General features: G+C 34.7%; 1 protein-coding gene across 1 annotated transcript in view; it reads right to left on the bottom strand.

Annotated features, from left to right (window-relative positions):
- The window catches only part of SLC27A6 (solute carrier family 27 member 6), a 59,166-nt gene that overhangs the window by 2,887 nt on the left and 37,170 nt on the right, over positions 1–19,109 (bottom strand). Inside the window, exons 5-9 of the mRNA XM_046668410.1 lie at positions 17,058–17,252; positions 8,516–8,606; positions 3,998–4,196; positions 2,846–2,943; positions 1,546–1,676 (exon numbers count right to left, since the gene is read on the bottom strand). Of these exons, the coding sequence (XP_046524366.1) occupies positions 1,546–1,676; positions 2,846–2,943; positions 3,998–4,196; positions 8,516–8,606; positions 17,058–17,252 (714 nt within the window). The remainder of the gene's footprint in view (positions 1–1,545; positions 1,677–2,845; positions 2,944–3,997; positions 4,197–8,515; positions 8,607–17,057; positions 17,253–19,109) is intronic.

Here is a 19,109-nt window from a genome sequence, read left to right on the forward strand (position 1 = left end):
CATAACAGTCATGGCCCAAGTTCTTTTAGGTGTTTAATGATGCTAAAATATTTTCTAAATTTGTACAAGACTGATTTAGTCTTCGAGTAGTCTTACGCCAAATATTTCTTCTGCTTAATGAAAGTGAATTTTAAGTTGCCCTGGGGAAGGAAAAATGTTTAAAATATTATTTGATCCATCAACTTTCTACTCTAATAAAATACATTATTTCTGGGGCAGGATGGGAAGGGGCGGAGCTGGTGTGGTTATAAAAGGGCAACATTAGGTATCCTTGTTGTGTTGAAAGTGTTCATATCTTGACTGCGATCATTGATGCATGAAGCTACACGGGTGATAAAAGTGTGTGGAACTTAATACACACACACACAAATGAATACAAGTAAAACAGAGGAAACTTTTAAAAGATAGGTGAATTGTATCAATGTCAATATCCTGGTTGTTATAGTTTTGAAAAATGTTACCTTTGGAGGAAACTGAGTAAAGGGTACACAGGATCTCTCTGTATTATTTCTTACCACTGCATGTGAATTTATAGTTATCTCAATAAAAATTTCAATTGAATATATGTTACTTCTGCTTCATATTTACTTCCTTTAGTATTTCAGAGGATCGCTATGAAATAATCTGAGACAATATCTATGAAAGCTCTTAAAAATAAAAAACAATCATGTAAATGAAGTATGTATTTATGACAGTTCAGATGATGTGCCCCATTTGCCAAGTAGTGACTGGGCCACAAGGATTGCTCAGCAAAAGCTTTGAAAATGAAATGTCTCCATCTGTTGCTCCATTAGGGATCTAACAGTGATATGACAAAAGTATCCAGAAAAATTCTGTGTGAATAGATGTTAAGAGATGATGAGTACTGGCTTTGGGAAATTACATTTGAGGCACAATATTAAATAAATGAATGGCTGAATAAATGAGCCAGTAAAGTTACGCAGTACCTGAGTAGATTTGTTTTCTTTTTACTGTACTTTATTCCAGTAACCTAAGAAGAGAGAGCCCGCCTCTCAAAACCAATGAATTCAGGATTCCCCCAAAATATAAAGTCTCAGAGGGAGGTTGGACAGAATGAGGAAACATTTTAAAAGCAGAATTTCTTAAAGCAAATTGCCTGTAAGTTCTGCACACATCCTGCAGACACCTTAACGTCAGCTTGGTGGGACCTAACTTTAGGTACATTGCACCAAAAGTCTTCACAAGGCATGTGTAAGATGTAGTTTGGGCCTTGCCACAATCACTGGGAGCATCATTTTTTCCCTAAGGTCTTGATTGAAGAGGAAAAGAGCAATTCTATAATTAGGACAAAAACATCCCAGCGTTTCATCATGCTCCCTTTCTATAATCAAGCTTCAAAAATGGCATAAATTAGCATCCCAACACTTTTAATTGTTCTTGAAATTTTCTAATATAAATAAAATGCACGTATTACGTAAGGGATAAAATACTATTTTGTGATTAAACCATTTCTTGAATTCCTGGTCTTAAATTTGATGGGTAAATAAAATTCTCTGAATTCTTAAAATTCAGACAGGAAATTACCTGAATTCTTAAAAATCGTGGGCAGGCATAAGCTGGTAGATATGTTACAACTTGTTCATAAACTTTTTCCAAGTCTAAAGACTTATTTGGTTTTAAAATAATAGAAGCCATTCCTGCTTTTCCTTCATAATCTGAAAAAAAAGTTTGAAACAGAGTCAATTTTGTAAGTACTAGTTAAATTTAAAAAATAATCCTATTAATTATATACTAATTGTTGCAAATAGAGACATTAAATCCACTGCAGCAATAATAATGCAACAGTAGCATAAATGAGCGGATCCTTCCCTGAGCATATGATTTACTCCCTAGAAATAATTTAGCAACCGAGAACGGCAGAGTATATCCCTAATTGTCTACACTATAAAAATGAAATAGATGGAATGGAAAACCCCATAAATGATCCATAATTTGCATCCTACCACCATTAATATAAAAATATGAAGAGGAAACACTTACTTAAAGGCAAATATATTCCAGAGAATTGTCCATGTTAAGCATTAATGCAAAAAATAAAGAGCATACTTTTAAGTTAAGAAACTAGAGACTGGTATTTCCATAACTAATTCCACAGATGGCTTACTTCTTATCATGCCACGTATGGATTTTTCCAGGGGATCAGAATCTCCTGTAGCATTTCTCCAGCACCAGTTGCTGTCTATTAGAGTGACCATCTCCTTCCTCTGCCCCCCTGTGAAAACCCCCCAGTGTCCCCTGCACCTACAAACATTAGCTGGAAAGTATTGTCATTTAAAAAAAAAAAAAAAAAAAAAAGACAGCAAAGGAGAACAGCTGTCTGTGATTTCACGTTGGTCACTTTTCTTTGCCATTTTCACCATCATAAGACAATCCTTATATGCATATTTACAAAGATAAATGAGGCCAAACAGAGTTTTGAATAACTTTTGAAAAAAATTCAACTTAACAACAAGTGTTACTAAACATTTAAATTAGAACACATTCCTGTTTAGTGGCGTGTATAAACTCCAATCATAAAGAGAAAAATAATAGACTATTGAAAAGCTGTAAACTATTTTCAAGCATGAGTCACTAAAGTGAGTTATTTTAAGCATGAGCTTTGCTTAAAAATACACACATACATTAAAATTTAGTGGGTACCTTTTCCCTGAGGTGACCATGAAGTTTGTTAGCTTGGTCTAGGGCATTACTTGCCAAGACAAGACTAGGATATTTATTTTAACATATAAAAAATAAAAGGTTGAATTAGTTAAGATTGCAAAACTAAAGAAAAGCAGTACGTACTATTCTGAGAATCCTTCCAAACCCTGAAATATACTCATACCTGGCACAGCTACACCATACGCGTTTGTTTCCTGTATGAAATCCAACATTCCAATAGCATCAGCAACTTCTGTGGTTGCAACATTCTCCCCTTTCCATCTAAATAAACACAAAGGTCCAGTGAGTGCACCTATATTTGAAGAACTAGGTACCCAGTTCTAGTTTTAGTGCCTTGCATTTGGCTCTGTGCGAGCACCTAGTAACCAACAACAACGGCAGTTTGCAGAACAAAAGGCATTTCTAAGGTAGCACTTTGTTGATAAGTCAACAAAGTCAACATCAGTATCTGTTTTTTAGTGAAAATTATTTTATCTATGTCTAATGTATATAAATTGCTTACTGTAAAACACAACATTTTTACAATGTGTTATAAAAAGTAAAATAATGATAAATCCCTCTTTATTTTGTAATATAACAACAGTTAAGTACATACTGTTCCATATCTCTAATGACAGACAGAAAAAACTGAAAAGAAAGCTACAGTAGTTGTCTTTCAGTGTACTGACTTCCCTTAATTTCTAGGGCTTAACCCCTTTGGCTCTTCAAATGCATATAAATGAATATTTTATTCTAATTAAAATAATTTTACATAAAGTGAGCTCATAACATGGTACAGGAAGGAGAGAAAGTAGGAAGTATAACTCGTTTACTCAGTCAATCATTTTTGAATGTGTACTGTCTGTCTTTCACTGTTCTATGTCATTGACTAGTAAAGCAACATAATTTCATAAGCCAAAAATAATCTTAAGGAACTAAAAAAGAACACATAAGAAAAGAAAGTTTTGCTGTTTCACTATTTTTATCATTAGGTCAAGAATTAGACTATATTTGATGAAATTGATTTTCTGTTTTAACCCTACTATTTAGATTTCATGTCTGCTTCCCTGTTTTAGATTCTAAAGAAAAGAAGCTCAGATTTGGACCAAAGTGATTCATTAAAATAATTATAAAAGTGGACATCAAACTTTAACTTATGTTTCAATCTAAAAACAGATGGCCAATGAATTTTTAAGTGGGGAGACATTATAGAGCGAAAAGGGCTCCGTCCGCCCTGAAGGTCAAGAGCACGTGGTCTGTAATGTTTCCACAGAGCCTTGCTGGGAGCATGGTTCACCGTCACAGAACGAGCAGCACAACTGATGGTCTTTCATACCTGAAAGTGTCTCCAATACGGTCCCAAAAGTAAAGGAAATCCTCCTGGTCTTGGACTATTAAGTCTCCTGTGTTAAAGTAAACGTCTCCCTTCTTAAAAACATCACAAAGCAATTTCTTTTCCGTGTGCTTCCTGTTCCCCACATAACCAAAGAAGGGATTCTGTGCATTCACTCGAGAAACGAGAAGTCCAGGTTCTCCTGTGAGAGAAGGCATTTTTCAGTGATCTCATTAACCACCATTGCACACACTATGCAGGTACCTAAATTATATCCGACCAACACAACCAGTGTTGCTTATCTTACTTTCCTTTGAACTTATTTTTATTCTATCCGATATCATTTACTCTGGGTGTCTACATTTAGCACATCCTTTCACAGATTGCCATAAACACAAATTACTTTGGAAAAACTAACGAAAAGGAAATCGAATGTAAAGAAGGTTACGTTAACTTTATTTTATATCCTGGGTGGGTGGACCAATGGCTCCTTGTTTTTTGGATTACATAGATTTTAACAGTGATAATAATGACAACTATATACGTAATAACCATAATAATAATTTTAATAAGATTATGAGAGTAGCAATATTTATTGGGCATTTGCTATATAGCAAGCCCCATACGCCCTTTGCAGCAGTCATCTTGTTTATTTTTCACAGAAATTCTTTGAAATTGAAAATTATAATCCCTGTTTCACAGGGAAGGAACCAGGGCCCAGAATGAAGTAAGTTATCAAAGTCCAATAGATAGAAACGAATGGACTTAGAACACAAATTCAAGTCTCTATGATTTTGTAACAAGGCTTCTGTACAATACTTTGATCTAATTAATATATTATTAGAAATTTAAGAAAATGTTTTATTTGGATGTTCATTTGGAAATCCTTTACAGGCAAGAGATGAGACATGAAATGTATTGGTTTTACCTATATTTAGACACTTTATCTGAAATAAATTTTCAATAGGATTTATCCAAATTAATCAAGATTTTGCCCAGCAATCTGCAAGGTAAAAATCTACTCCTAAGAGAAGGGTAGAAGACAGAGGGGAGCAGCAATCACTGCCCTACAAGATTTCAAGGCCATTGTTGACTTGGTCTGTCCCCTGCCCCCTGCCCCCTGCCCCCCTTCTCTTCTGGATGAAGGGCAGCAACATCCACAGGATGAGTTACACGGGGTTGAATTCCAGCAAACTGTAAAGCAATTTGTGTCATTTTAACATTCTCTATTCAATTCCCATTGCTCCCACTCCTTATAGACATTCTGGCTTCCAAGGGCACACATGTCACTGGCCAAAACAAGCCAGCTCTGCTATAGCAGAGGCCTCTCATTGTCATTGTCATCACCAACACCATCATCATCATCACAATCATTGCCATTGTTACACTTATTGGGCACTTTCTGGGTACCAGCCACTACTCTGAGTACTTTACCTATGTATCCCATCTGGTCCTCATCACAAACCTGTAGGACAGGCCCTTCTAGTATCTTCATTTTACAGGTGAAGAAACTGAGGAAGAAAACCTGATTTGCCCAATGTCACACAGCTGCCAAATGTTGGAGCTGGAGCTTTTTAACCAGGTCCATCCAACTCCAGAGCCTCTCCTTCATCACATATTCCATCAGTCCACATTCCCTGTACTTCAGAACTTTCCAAGCCCCTTATATTTCCCTTAAAATTTATGTCCTTTGTTTTTCTTCTTCAGGAGACAGGTGACAGGTTCTTCCCTGACAAATTAATGACTACAAATGCTTAAAAAGGTCACAGTCTATTCTTATCTTTCCCTTCTGGATATAATTTATGCAAGACAAAATACTTTAATGAAAAAAATAATATTGAGTAACCCAAAATGAGAATTGGAAAATAGTAAACTTGATATTTGGAGACAATCTGCTTTTTTTCTTTTATTGACGTATAATTGACATAGAATATCCTATTAGCTTCAAGTGTACATCACTGATTTGATACGTCTCTACATTATGAAATGATCACTACAATAAGTCCTGTTACCATGTCACCATACAAATTTATTTTAAATTATTGACCATATTCCTTATGCTGTACATTGCACCCCATGACTTATCAATTTTATAACTAGAAGTTTGTACCTCTTAATCCCCTTCACCTATGTCACCTGCCCCCTCAATTCCTCCCTACTCTGTTCACCACCAGTTTCCTGTATCTATGAGTCTATTTCTATTCTGTTTTGTTTGTTCACTTGTTTTGTTTTTTAGATTCTACACATAAGTGAATCATATGGTATTTGTCTTTCTCTATCTGACCTATTTTATTTAGCATAATACCCTCTAGGTCCCTCCACATTGTTGCAAATGACAAGATTTCATTCTCTTTTATGGCTAATATTCCACTGTATCTATATACCACATCTTCTTTATCCATTCATCTATCAATGGACACTTAGGCTGTTCCTATATCTTGGCTATTGTAAATAATGCGGTATTGAACATGGGGTTGCATATATCTATTCGATGTAGTGTTTTTGTTTTCTTCAGATAAATATCCAGAGTGGAATTGCTGGATCCTATGGTAGTCCTATTTTTAACATTTAAAGGAACCTCTCTACTGTTTTCCATAGTGGCTGTGCCAATTTACATTTCCACCAACAAAGTGTACAAAATTTCCCTTTTCTCTACATCTTTGCCAACACTTGTTATTTTTTTATCTTTTTGATAATAGCCATTCTAACAGGTGTAGGGTGATATCTCATTGTGATTTTGATTTGTACTTCCCTGATAATTAGTGAGGTTGAACATCTTTTCATGTGCCTGTTGCCCATCTACATGTCTTCTTTGGAAAAACATTCAAGTCCTCTGCCCATGTTTTAATCGGAGTGTTTGTTTTTTTGATATTAAGTAGTGTAAGTTCTTTATATATTTTGGATATTAACCCCTTCTCAGATGTACGATTTGCAAATATCTTCTCCTGTTCAGTTGGTTGCCTTTTTGTTTTGTTGATGGTTTCCTTTGCTGTGCCAAAGCTTTTTAGATTAATGTACTCCCATTTGTTTATTTTTGCTTTTATTGCCATTGTTTGAGGAAACTGGTGCAAAAAATACTAAGATTGATGTCAGAGAACTGACTGCATATGTTTCCTTCTAGTTTTATGGTTTCAGGTCTTACATTCAAGTCTTTAATCCGTTTTGAATTAGTTTTTGTGTGTATGGTATAAGATAGTGTCCAGTTTCATTCTTTTTCATGTGGCTGTCCAGTTTTCCCAACACCATTTATTGAAGAGACTGTCCGTTCCCCATCATATATTCTTACCTCCTTTGTTGTAAATTAAGTGACCATACACGAGTGGGTTTATTTCTGGCCTCTCTATCCTATTCCATTGATCTATGTGTCTGTTTTCATGCCAGTACCATACTGTTCCAATCTGCTTTTTAAGGAACCCTGAGGTTGCATAAGCAGTTCTGGGATTCAAGTTCCAATGTCAGATATTGTTGTAATTGTAATAAATAAAACACACTAGAAAAGTGTTTAAATAAAGTTCTTTGCAATCTCTTTAGAAATGCCTTTTATCTTAGATGCTGTCTATAGAGGTGAATTAGGGAAAGATATTTGAGAAATTCTCCTAGGCTTGAAATTCAGAGGATTGGGAAATTTGTTTTTTAATAGATAAGGCCTATATTTTCTCCAGTCTTTCAGCTACCAGAAAAAAAAAAAAAAACAGGTTTGCAACCTTTAGCTTCACATTTTAAATAAAGATTTAAAGAAAATCATCTCTGGAATGTAGTTTAAACATATTCTGAGGCTGTAAAAAGTATTTTTGGCCTGATTTATTCAGAGTGGATCTCTAAACAATTCTAAGTGCATGTTTCTACATTTAATTTTCTAGATTAATGATATGTAGCAGCAAATTAATTGGGGCACTTGCTTTCATTAAAATTTCTAACCAAAAATTATAAGAAAGTCTACCTTAGTGGAGGAGGGAGAGTGAGAGGGAGAAGAGAAGGGGAGGGAGGTAAGAAGGCACATGCCAGGCCCTCTGCAGGGCTTTGCACACATCATCTCATTTAATCGTCAATGATAACCTTACAAAATAAATATTGTCACTCTATTCTACATATGAAGAAAATAAGACTCAGGTTGAGTGAGCTGCCTAAAGCTGTACACTTTCTAAATGTGAAAGCCCAGATTGAAATCCAAGTCTGGCCAACTTTCCCCCAGACCTACAATGACAAATTAAGTCATTCATTTCTATAGCATATTTTGGTGATATCAAGCATTCCACATGTGCCACTGTTACAAACCAGAAGTGATAGATTAAGAAAAATATGAGCCTAATAGTAACCACTTTTAACTTTTAATAATGTGCCATCTGAGTGATCCTTTTGGGCCCCCTAACATCTAATAATTAAACCATTCTACCTGCATTGAAATCCCAAATAAGTTACACTATATATTAGAAATAACCATTCTTTCTTTTCTAAATACAGTAGTAATTAAATAAAAATCCAGAAACTTTGAGGAGAAATCTTCAAATACAAGAATCTTACCTTTTTTTACATTACTACACCAGCCCTGTTCATTTCTAATGGGCTCATCCTTCTGAAAATCATACTTTATCAAGTCAAAAGTGAAAAAAAGCTGTAAAAACAAAATCAAACAAAAACAAAACTTGTTATTTATTTGGGCAGTGACATCTACTGGTAGTAGATTTTATGCTCAGTCAATTGAAATAAAGAATTGGAACGTGGATTTATTAAAACCGGTAAACTTTACTGATGAAAAATTAAATAAACATTTGAAAATCAAAACTGAAGGTATTAGTAAACAGAACTTAGGTACTGACATTTACTTTCATTTCTTTTATGATGCACTAATTTTAATCTTGAATGAGTGATAGCAAGCAATCCCTGCACATAATGAAATATTCTACTAATGATAGGTAGGAGGACCATTTTCTTGCCTTCCCCTTTTTGCAATCATTCAAAACATCCCTTGAAACGGAAAGTCTTTATAGAACTAAAATGTAAGCATGTGAATGCAAGGATTTTGTTTTCTATTTTTAACTTCCAATCCTTTGAAAAGGGACCAGATGCCTAAAATGTACTTATTATTTGACACACATTGATCTTTCCCCAGGCCTTGCACTTGAGTGTCCCTGAAGGAACACTCAGTGCTTCTGCACACTGTTGTGCTGGGAGACGGCAAATCTGTGGGAACATCCTCATCACATTGGGAAACAAGTTAAGTGGACATCTCTCCTTGCCCCCAAATATATCTGGCTCCCCCGCTCCTGTAATGTCCATATTGCCATGTAACGCAGATTCACAGGTCCACTAAAATCTGACCCTGAGAGAGAATCGCAAATGGGTTCAATCCGACCCGCTCATTTTATATATAAGAAAATTGAGGTTTTCCTGATCATTAAACAAGCAATTTCATTAAGCTCAACTAAAAAAACTAAAATGGAGGTAATAAAATGAAGTGAGAAAAAATAAGGAAGGATGAAGAGAGGGAGGAGGGAGAGAGAAATGAACAAATATAGAACAAATAAATGGGAAAAGATGAATAAGATGGATGTAATAGTATTATTTATTATCAAAGACTGAACAGAAACATCTCTGGTTTTTAATCTCAGTAAACTCAGCATGTAACTAGAATCAGAATTCATTATTTGAATTGAAATATAAATGAGAGCAACTAATATTGATTGAGCACTTACTGCATGCCAGACACTGTGCTAAGAGCTTAAGAGCAGTATTTAATTTAATCATCAAAACACCCTATGGGGTAGAAATTAGTATAATCCTATTTTACAATGAGGGCCAATGAAAGAGGCAGCAAAGGAAAATGTATTGTTATTCTAGACATAAAGATTCCTCATTAAAATGCAAGCTTGCATCTTCTTGGTCTTTGTCTGTAATTGGGATAACAGGATGTTGGCCACTTGCCTAATGACTGGTCAAAAGAAAGATTCCAGAAGTTCCGGAACTGCATTTATCATTTAGGCCAAACAAGAACAGAGCCCAGTTCATTACCTATTCTTTTCTCTAGTGTTTTAACATGCTTTGTATCTTGAAAAATTTGCCCAGCAACTGGTGATATTATTATAACAGCTTTAGTGTTATTTCTTTTAGATTAATTTGGCAACCACATGCATGGGTGATTCATTCCACGCCCAATCACTGTTCCATATGCCTGTTATCAGATATAGGGATTCAATGGTCAAAAAGTGGGTAATTTTATAATACAAAGGAAATTTAAATATATCACAGCATCTTCTAGAAGTAGTCTGGGTCAGAGCAGTAAGTCTCAGCTAGAGGGGTTTCTATCTTTTTTCCCTGCATTCAACAGGTCCCACAAGATTACAAAAATGGCCATTATAATAACATAAAAAAATAGATGCCACACTTTAATATCTCCTAAATGTATATGTACCTGTACAGGTACAGGTAAAGGTATAGGTATAGGTATATATGTGCAGAGCACAGCGGAAGAGGCTCCCATTCATACCAGGTTAGGAGCACGGATCCCCCAGAACTGTGCTGTGCACGCCTGTGGCTGTACACACTGCCCCTTGGAGTTCCCTCACAGATGGATCTCTATGCCTTTGCATACTCAGATTTGTAAATTTAGAAGTTGGAAAGGGAACACAAGAATCATTTCTTCTATTAACACTTGAGGAGACTTTGAATCCAGAGGAAAGTTACTTGTCAAAGTCAAAAAGTCAGGTAGTGGCAGAGCTGAGATTAGAGTCCTTGGTACACTGATTCCAGTGTAGGATTTTTCCCCTCAACATTCTGCTACATTGCCTCGACCTTGACAGCAGAGGCTCATTTATTTGGCACCATAGGTAAAGGGCAGTTTCTCTGTTTTCTTAAACAGAAGACTCTTAAAAAAATACAAACACGCACAAATAAGTCGTCTACCTATTATAAATCTATATTTTTATATATTGTAATATATAATATTATATATAATTAGGGTATTATGAATACTTATTCTTAGAATGCATTGTTATGCAACAGTATAGTTCTGAATAGTTTTCAGAGTTAATTGTGTTTAAAAATTATCTAAAAAAAATCAAAGAAAAGAGAAAAATAAGAAGGAAATTAAAAATTTTCCCAAACCTGAACCAAAAGTAAGCCATTGTTAACACATTGGAACATATTCTTAACTCACCCAAAGTGATCCCATTAAAGCTAAAACAGATGCACTCAATCTTCTGCTCAAAATCTTTGCTCACTTTACTATCAGTACCGTGGTCTCATTGCTGTTCCTCAAACATGCCAGGCAGGTAACCACCTTAGAGCCTTTGCACGGGCTGTTCATTCCACTTTGAACAGCAGATAGCCTCATGAACTCATTGCCATATCCTTCAAGCCTTTCCCTAAATCTTGCTTTCTCAGTGGCCTTCCCTGGTCAACCGATCTAAAATTACAAAAAACCCTACCAAAACACACACACATACACACAATCTCCTTTCCCTATTTAATTTTCCTCTTTAGTGTTTATGAGTATGTAATATAGACTGTATTTAACTTATTTATCTTGCTTGTTTTCTGTCTTCTCCAATAGAATACAACCTGCACATGGGCAGGCATTTATGCCCATTTGTTCACTGCGTTCACAGGGCGAGGCATATTGAAAACTTTGAACAAATATATATAAAGAAATGCATTTGATGAGCATCATTATAAATATGTGTTTAAATTGATTGAGAGGAAGGTAGAAATGATTAATAAAATAATTTATGAAAAATGAAACTATACCATTTTAATAAATGCAATCAATTTAAATTTTCTTGAATTTAAACAAAAGGAAATGGAACTAAAGTTAAACTAAATTGTTTCTTGAGCATATCAGTCCCTGTGGGGTAAAGAATTTAACCTTAATTCAAAATTTAACCAGGGGTCTGGCTATTACTTTCAGCTTCTTGGAGACAATCTCTAAGTCCTTGCAAGGTCTCTATAGATAGGAGTGTATTTGATGCCCGAGGGCTACAGCAACCAGATAGTAATATGATGTAGAGTGGCGTCTCTGAGCCACATCAATAATGTGACGTAGGGTAGGGACTTTGAGTCACCCAGCTTGACTTCCTGGGGGGCTGGATTTGGAGGTCAGCCATGGAGGCAGCCAACTAGATTTACATGATTGAGTCACCCCTGCCCCCAAAAGGCTCTGGACATCAAGGCTTAATGAGCTTCCTTTATTGGCAATAGTCCATGTAAATCACCATACATAAATTCCAGGAGAGTAATGCCACTGTCCTGACTCCACAGGAGAGGACACTAGAAGCTTTGCATCTGGTACCCTCCTTGGTTCTGCCATAAGGCTTCTTCTCCTAGCTAATTTTAACCTGCATCCTCTAGATGTAATAAGCTGTAACTATGAGTCTAACAGTTTTCAGTGAGCTTTGTGAGTCCTATCGAATTACCAAACCTAAAGGTGGTCTTAGGGACTCTCAAACAGCAATTGATGGCAGGAGTAAGGGTGGTCTTGTATGGACTGTTCCCTAAATTTGCAGTTGGCTAAATTTCCTAGTCCCTAAAAGATGTCTAATTTTAAGACATTAAAAAAGTCTATAAAAATGTGAAGAAAATAAGCCTATTGATTAAACCCCATATTTTATCTTTACATTGTATCTATGGTTTTCTCACTATGAGAGATGAAAGAATTAGCACTTATATTTCCTCCCACCCAATTCCCATTTTTGTTAGTGTTATAATTATTTTTATATTGTCAGGATTTACACTTGCATTCCATCTATAAACAGAATTCAGAGCTGTTCAATCTTCTATATTTAAACAGATTCAATCAAACCTTTTAATTGAAGGTGATTCCTTCATTTTTTCTGCTTTATCTTCTGGTTGACCAGAAATTTCCACTCAGTGAATTTTATAAAGAAGCATTGCATTCCTGTAAATCCACAGGTATTATGTTCTCTGATTTCTTAAAATTTTGAGAACACTTCTTTGTTGCTTTTATACTTGAAGAACAACTTAGAACTAAAATTCTTCGGTGGAAACATTACTTTCCTTTCTTTCTGATATTTAATGTTTTATTCTTGTTTTGAGCAATGTCTAAGATGTTTCCCATCTTCATCCTACACTTTCTATGTTCTTTGTTTTTTCTGTCTCAGCGTCTCTTCATGGTTCTTTAATTTATGTTCAGTAATTTCACCAGGATATATTTTTCTGATGATCATTCTGCGTAATATTTTTTTTCCTGGAACGCAATGTGCTCTTTTGCTAAAGATTGGAGTCTTTATTTTAAGGAAGTTTTCTTCTATTAGGTTTGAAAAAATTGTTTTTCTCTTTGACTTGATTTTTTCTACAGTAACACCAATTAAGCACATGACAGATCATTGTCTATGTTTTCAAAATCTATCTTTCTAATTTACTTTATATTATAAGAATATTTGCTTATTCTTTTTATTCTTTGTGTGACTCCTTAATCCTATCCATCTTGTTCCCTAGGAATGTTTATATTCCTGTTTATTTTTAAGTCTTTTAATGTGCTGTTGTAAGTCTTTTAATGTAGTGTTCATCTCTGTAATATTTTCATTTTTTCCTTTATTTTTTTCTTTGAGCTGAGCATGCCTACTTTCCAACTCTTTTTGTTGATTTACATTTTCCTTGCACTTTCCTCTTCTTTGAGCTCTTATTTTTAAAGAGAATATTATCGCTATTTTTGAACTTGTGGGAAATTGTTTTTCTAAACATTTCCTGGCCACTTTGGAGGCCTTATTATTTTAATGTGCATCCATATTTTTTTCAGCTGTCTTTTATTGAGATTCATTTTCTCCCTTTTTTCAAGTTTTATTTCCTCTAGGGATTTCATGTTTCTTCCTTCCCTGTTATTATCCCTGGGTGTAGAAAAGGAGAAGACAGTCCGTAACTTACTTGGGTTTGTCTCTTCCATGCATTGTCACAAATTTTTTTATATTTTTTCCTATGGGGCACATCACCGTTCAGATTCATGCATTTAAATAGTATGTATAGCACAGAAGAAGGACATTTGGGTTACAAGAACTCTGTGTTGCTGCCTCATCTTTGTCCTTCAGTGTTAACATCCTACCTTCATTGAGAGGCTGTTTCCTCTCTGAGATGGTAAGTCTCCTTGGGTTTATATTTCTGAGAGACACACTTCTTAAATCTCCCCATGTAATTATGGAATAGTTATTTGCCCAAATTTTTCTGATTACCTGCTATGTAGCAAACAATATGTGAAGGGAATAATAAAAGAAACTAGAATTCATATGATATTGGGTATATTTTTAAAAATTTACTAACTGAAAAAAACCCTAACTAAATGGTGTTGAACATCAGAAGTTTTCCAAATAAATTGGAGACAATCATGACTTCCAGCATTGACATTATTACAATCTGACAGGGAATTTAAGACATTAGAAAACTGTAATGAAGTCAAGCCAGTAATAGAAAATACAAATCTTCTTCATTGTGCTCCAGTTGGATGATTACTTTGGAATGACTCAGGAGCTTTAATAGGAGTACCAAATTTTTAACAGAGCTAGTGCAATGAATTGGGAAAATCAACTGTAAGGAATGTAAAACTCAGTAATATCAGCATTTATTCTTCCCCAAGTTTCTTTTGTTCAGAATGCAGACATATTTCTGAGATGTCAATAAGACCTTCAAAATCCCAAAGAACGCATTATGAAAATAGTTTTCACCTTCTTGAGGTTCCAAACATTAGGACAATTGCACCAGCTTTGAATCAATTTCTTTACTTTTTAAAAATTATATTTTTATCTCTTGACACTCCTCAATAATGTTTCTATTCTATTTCTTCAATTTATGCTCTTTTTTATTTCCCTCCTTTTATTTTCTTTGAGTTTATTTTCGTGTTTTTTTTAAATTAACTTATACAAATGGACATTTAGTTCACTAATCTTCGGCTGTTCTGAGCCAGGCCCACAAGTTTTGAAATGTAGCATTTTCATTATGATTCAGCTCAAACTATTTTCTAATTCCTATTTTGATTTATTTGTTGACTCACAGAAATTTAAAGATGTTTTATTTCCAAATATATAGGAGATGATCTAGCTGTCATTTAAAAATTTTATTTCTAGCCTGTTAAGCTGATGTCAGAGAACATAATCCATATATATTCAATCCTTTGAAATTTGCTGGAATTCCATAAATGGTCCCATCATCCTTGTGAATGCTTCATAAGTGCTTGAAAAGAATAGATATTCTGCAGTTTTTAAATACAGAGTCCTATGTATGTCCATTAGTTCAAATAGTTTGTTTATTGTATCATTCAAATATTTGCTATCACTGAAGATTCTTTTGCTTATTCTGGCTAACACTGAAAGAGCTATAATAAAATATCCTACTATGATTCTGAATTTATTTCTCCTTGAGGTTACATAAATTTTGAGACTTATTTCTTTACTTTCACTTTTATTCTTCAAAAAATATTATTGTTGAGTATAAATTCTATTTTGACAACTGTTTTCTCCAAGCAAGTCGAAGATATCTGTCCACTATCTTTTGTTTCCCATGGTTGCCACAGAGAAATTAGCTGTAAGTCTTATTCCTAGGAAGGTGATTTTTTCTCTGCTTTTAAGATTTTAGTGGCATCTTGATATAGTTTTTTATAAAAACATATATTAGGGGCCAGCGTGGTGGCATAGTGGTTAAGTTCATGCACTCCACTTCAGCAGCCTGGGGTTCTTGGGTTCCAATCCTGGGTGCAGACCTATACACTGCTCACCAACCCATGCTGTGGCAGCGTGCCACATACCAAAAATAGAGGAAGATGGGCACAGATGTTAGCTATGGGACAATCTTCCTCAAGCAAAACGAGGAAGATTGGTAACAAATGGTAGCTCAGGGCCAATCTTCCTCACCAAAAACAAAAAAAAAGAAAAAGAGGGGCTGGCCCAGTGGCACAGCAGTTAAATTCACACGTTCCACTTCTCGGCAGCCCTGGGTTTGCCGGTTCGGATCCCAGGTGCGGACATGGCACCGCTTGGCAAAAGCCATGCTGTGGTAGGCGTCCCATGTATAAAGTAGAGGAAGATGGGCATGGATGTTAGCTCAGGGACAGTCTTCCTCAGCAAAAAGAGGAGGATTGGCAGTAGTTAGCTCAGGGCTAATCTTCCTCCAAAAAAAAGAAAAAGAAAAAGAAACCATATATTAGAAGCCTATAAAATAATCTCACCTTATCTGCAGTTTCAGTTACCTGTGGTCAACCACAGTCTGAAAATATTAAATGGAAAATTCCAGAAATAAACAATTCATAAGTTTTAAACTGCACACTGTTAGTCACTTAGTACCTGTCTCGATTATCTGATCTGATTATCCGACTGTTGTGGGATTGCAGTGCTTGTGTTCAAGTAACCCTTATTTTACTTAACAATTCGAATACGCCAAAGAGAGGCTGTAAAGTGCTTCCTTTAAGTGAAAAAATGAAAGTTCTTGGTTTAATAAGGAAAAAAAAATCATATGCTGGGGTTGCTAAGATCTATGATAACTTTTATTACAGTATATTGTTATAATTATTCTATTTTATTATTAGTTGTTGTTAATCTCTTACTGTGCCTAATTTATAAATCCAACTTTACCTAGGTATGTATGTATAGGAAAAAACATAGTATATATAGGGTTTGGTACTACCTGCAGTTCAGGCATCCACTGGGGGTCTTAGAAAGTATCCCCCGCAGATAAGGGAGGACCCCTGTATATAATTTTTGAGTTATATAAAAATTAAAGGTACATAGAAATAGTGGATTGAAAATACTCAAGGAAAGTGGAAATAGTTAAATTAATATATATCAGGACTTATGCTTGCTGTTTATATGTTATATCATAAAATTTGAAAACTGAACAAAAGAATTAGGTATCATTATCTCCATGTTACAGAGGGAAAACATGGGAGATGTTTGCAGTTTTCATAACCCACAGCACCACAGTTCGTCTAGAGGCCACTGCTTTATTTATGGAAGTTCTCACCTTAAAAAAAGAAGTTGATAATATTTACCGTAATTTACAAGCACAAAGTCTAGAAGAGAGATTAGGAGACCTCAATGTATTTCTTTTGTAAAGAAAATATTGTACTTACTTTGTAAAAGAAATTTGTTCTCCCTATTGATCCAATTTTCCCAGTGTGATTCATGAAACAAATGTTTCCTTCAGTAGCTCCATAAAGCTCACACATCTTAATATTTCCAAATCTGTCTAGAAATTCTCTCCATACATCACTTCGTATGCCATTTCCAACTGCCAAACGCACCTGATGATCCTTTTCTTCTTCTCTCTGTTAGAAGAAAAGATTTTATTTGTAATTTATTAATTCTGGTTCCCAATTCTTTCTTTCAGCTGTTACTTAAATGGCAACATCTAGGGGTAAGTTGCATATGTGCAATAATGGAGAGGAAGTAAAAAGAAATCATGTAAGTCTGTTGCAGAATGGTGTCCAACAGCTAATGAAACAAACACTAGCCCAGAGTAACATAGCTTTTATTTCCCCACATCTGGGAAGAGCTCTTCCTAAATTCCAGATTACTGAAGCCTTATTTTGGTAGAGATCAAGTAAGGAGAAAGCATGTATCAGGAAAAAAGCATTACTTTAAAAAATTATAAAATAATACTTGAGTTTGTATTCTCACTCTATTATTTATTATCTATATAACTTTGAAGAAGAGGTTGAATACTATTCTGATCTCGGTTTATTCATCTGCAAAAACTGATAATAATACCTGTCTCGCTTACATACTGCAGTATACAATTCACTCAGTTCCCAGCATACAGTAAACCATAGATTGAGCTCATCTAATCACGGTAATATTTGGCTTGAAAACATTATGAAACCTATTTGTAACTATTATTTTTGAATGTACAATATCTTCATATTTTTACTTCTAGTTCATATCTTAGAATTAAAGGAAAAATAGAACTATATTTTATTCTATATTCAATAAGCACTATGTTAATTAACATGAATTATACAGGGATCAAAAATTGGAACCTCAGTAGAATGGCTATTATCAGAAGACAAGAAATAACAAATGTAGGCTTGGATGTAGAGAAAAGGGAACCCTTGCACACTGCCCATGGGAATGCAAACCAGTGCAGCCACTATGGAAAACAGTATGGAGATTCCTCAAAAAATTAAAAATAGAACTACCATATGATTCAGCAATTCCACTTCTGGGTATTTACCCAAATAAAATGAAAACACTAATTCAAAAAGATATTTGTACCCCCATGTTCATTGCAGCATTATTTACAATAGCCAAAATATGAAAACAACCTAAATGTCTATCAATGGATGAATGGATAAAGGAAATGTAGTATATACACACAATGGAATATTATTCAGCCATAAAAACAAATGAAATCTTGCCATTTGCGACAACATGGATGGATCTTAAGGGCATTATGCTAAGTGAAATAAGTCAGACAGAGAAAGACAAATACCGTATGATCTCACTTAAATATGGAATCTAAAGAACCCACAAAACTTCAAGCTCATAGGTACAGATTGGTAGCTGCCAGAGGCAAGGGGTGGGTGTGGATGGAATGGGTGAAGAGGGTCAAAAGGTACAAATTTTCAGTTATAAAGTAAAAAAGTTATGAAGATTTAATGTACATCATAGTGACTATAGTTAATAACACTGTATTGCATGTCTGAAAGTTGCTAAGAGTAGGCCTCAAAAGTTCTCATCATAAGAAAAAACATTTGTAACCACGTATGGTGTCAGATGTCAGCTAGACTTATTTTGGTGATCAGTTTGCAATATACACAAATATAAAGTCATTACATTGCACACCTGAAACTAATACAATATTCTATGTCAATTATACCTCAATAAAAACAATTAGAGTAAGAATATATTATCAGTATAGTCATGGTAAATCCATTGATTCCTTCCGAGCTACTTTCATCCCCGCCAAAAGTAATACAAAATAACAAGAACTAATAATAAATCAACAACAATAACAAAATACAGAAATCAGTGACCCTTACACTTGCAATTAAAAATGATTAACTGATCACATTCTTTATCTCAGTTCCTTCTCAGTCTTAAAGGAAAGATTTTAATATATTAACTCTCAAAAACAAAGAGAATGTGAACGAAAAGTAATTTTGGAAACTGAAAAGTGAATAGAT

This window comes from Equus quagga, chromosome 7, assembly GCF_021613505.1.
Source record: "Equus quagga isolate Etosha38 chromosome 7, UCLA_HA_Equagga_1.0, whole genome shotgun sequence".
In the NCBI taxonomy this organism is placed as follows: domain Eukaryota; kingdom Metazoa; phylum Chordata; class Mammalia; order Perissodactyla; family Equidae; genus Equus; species Equus quagga.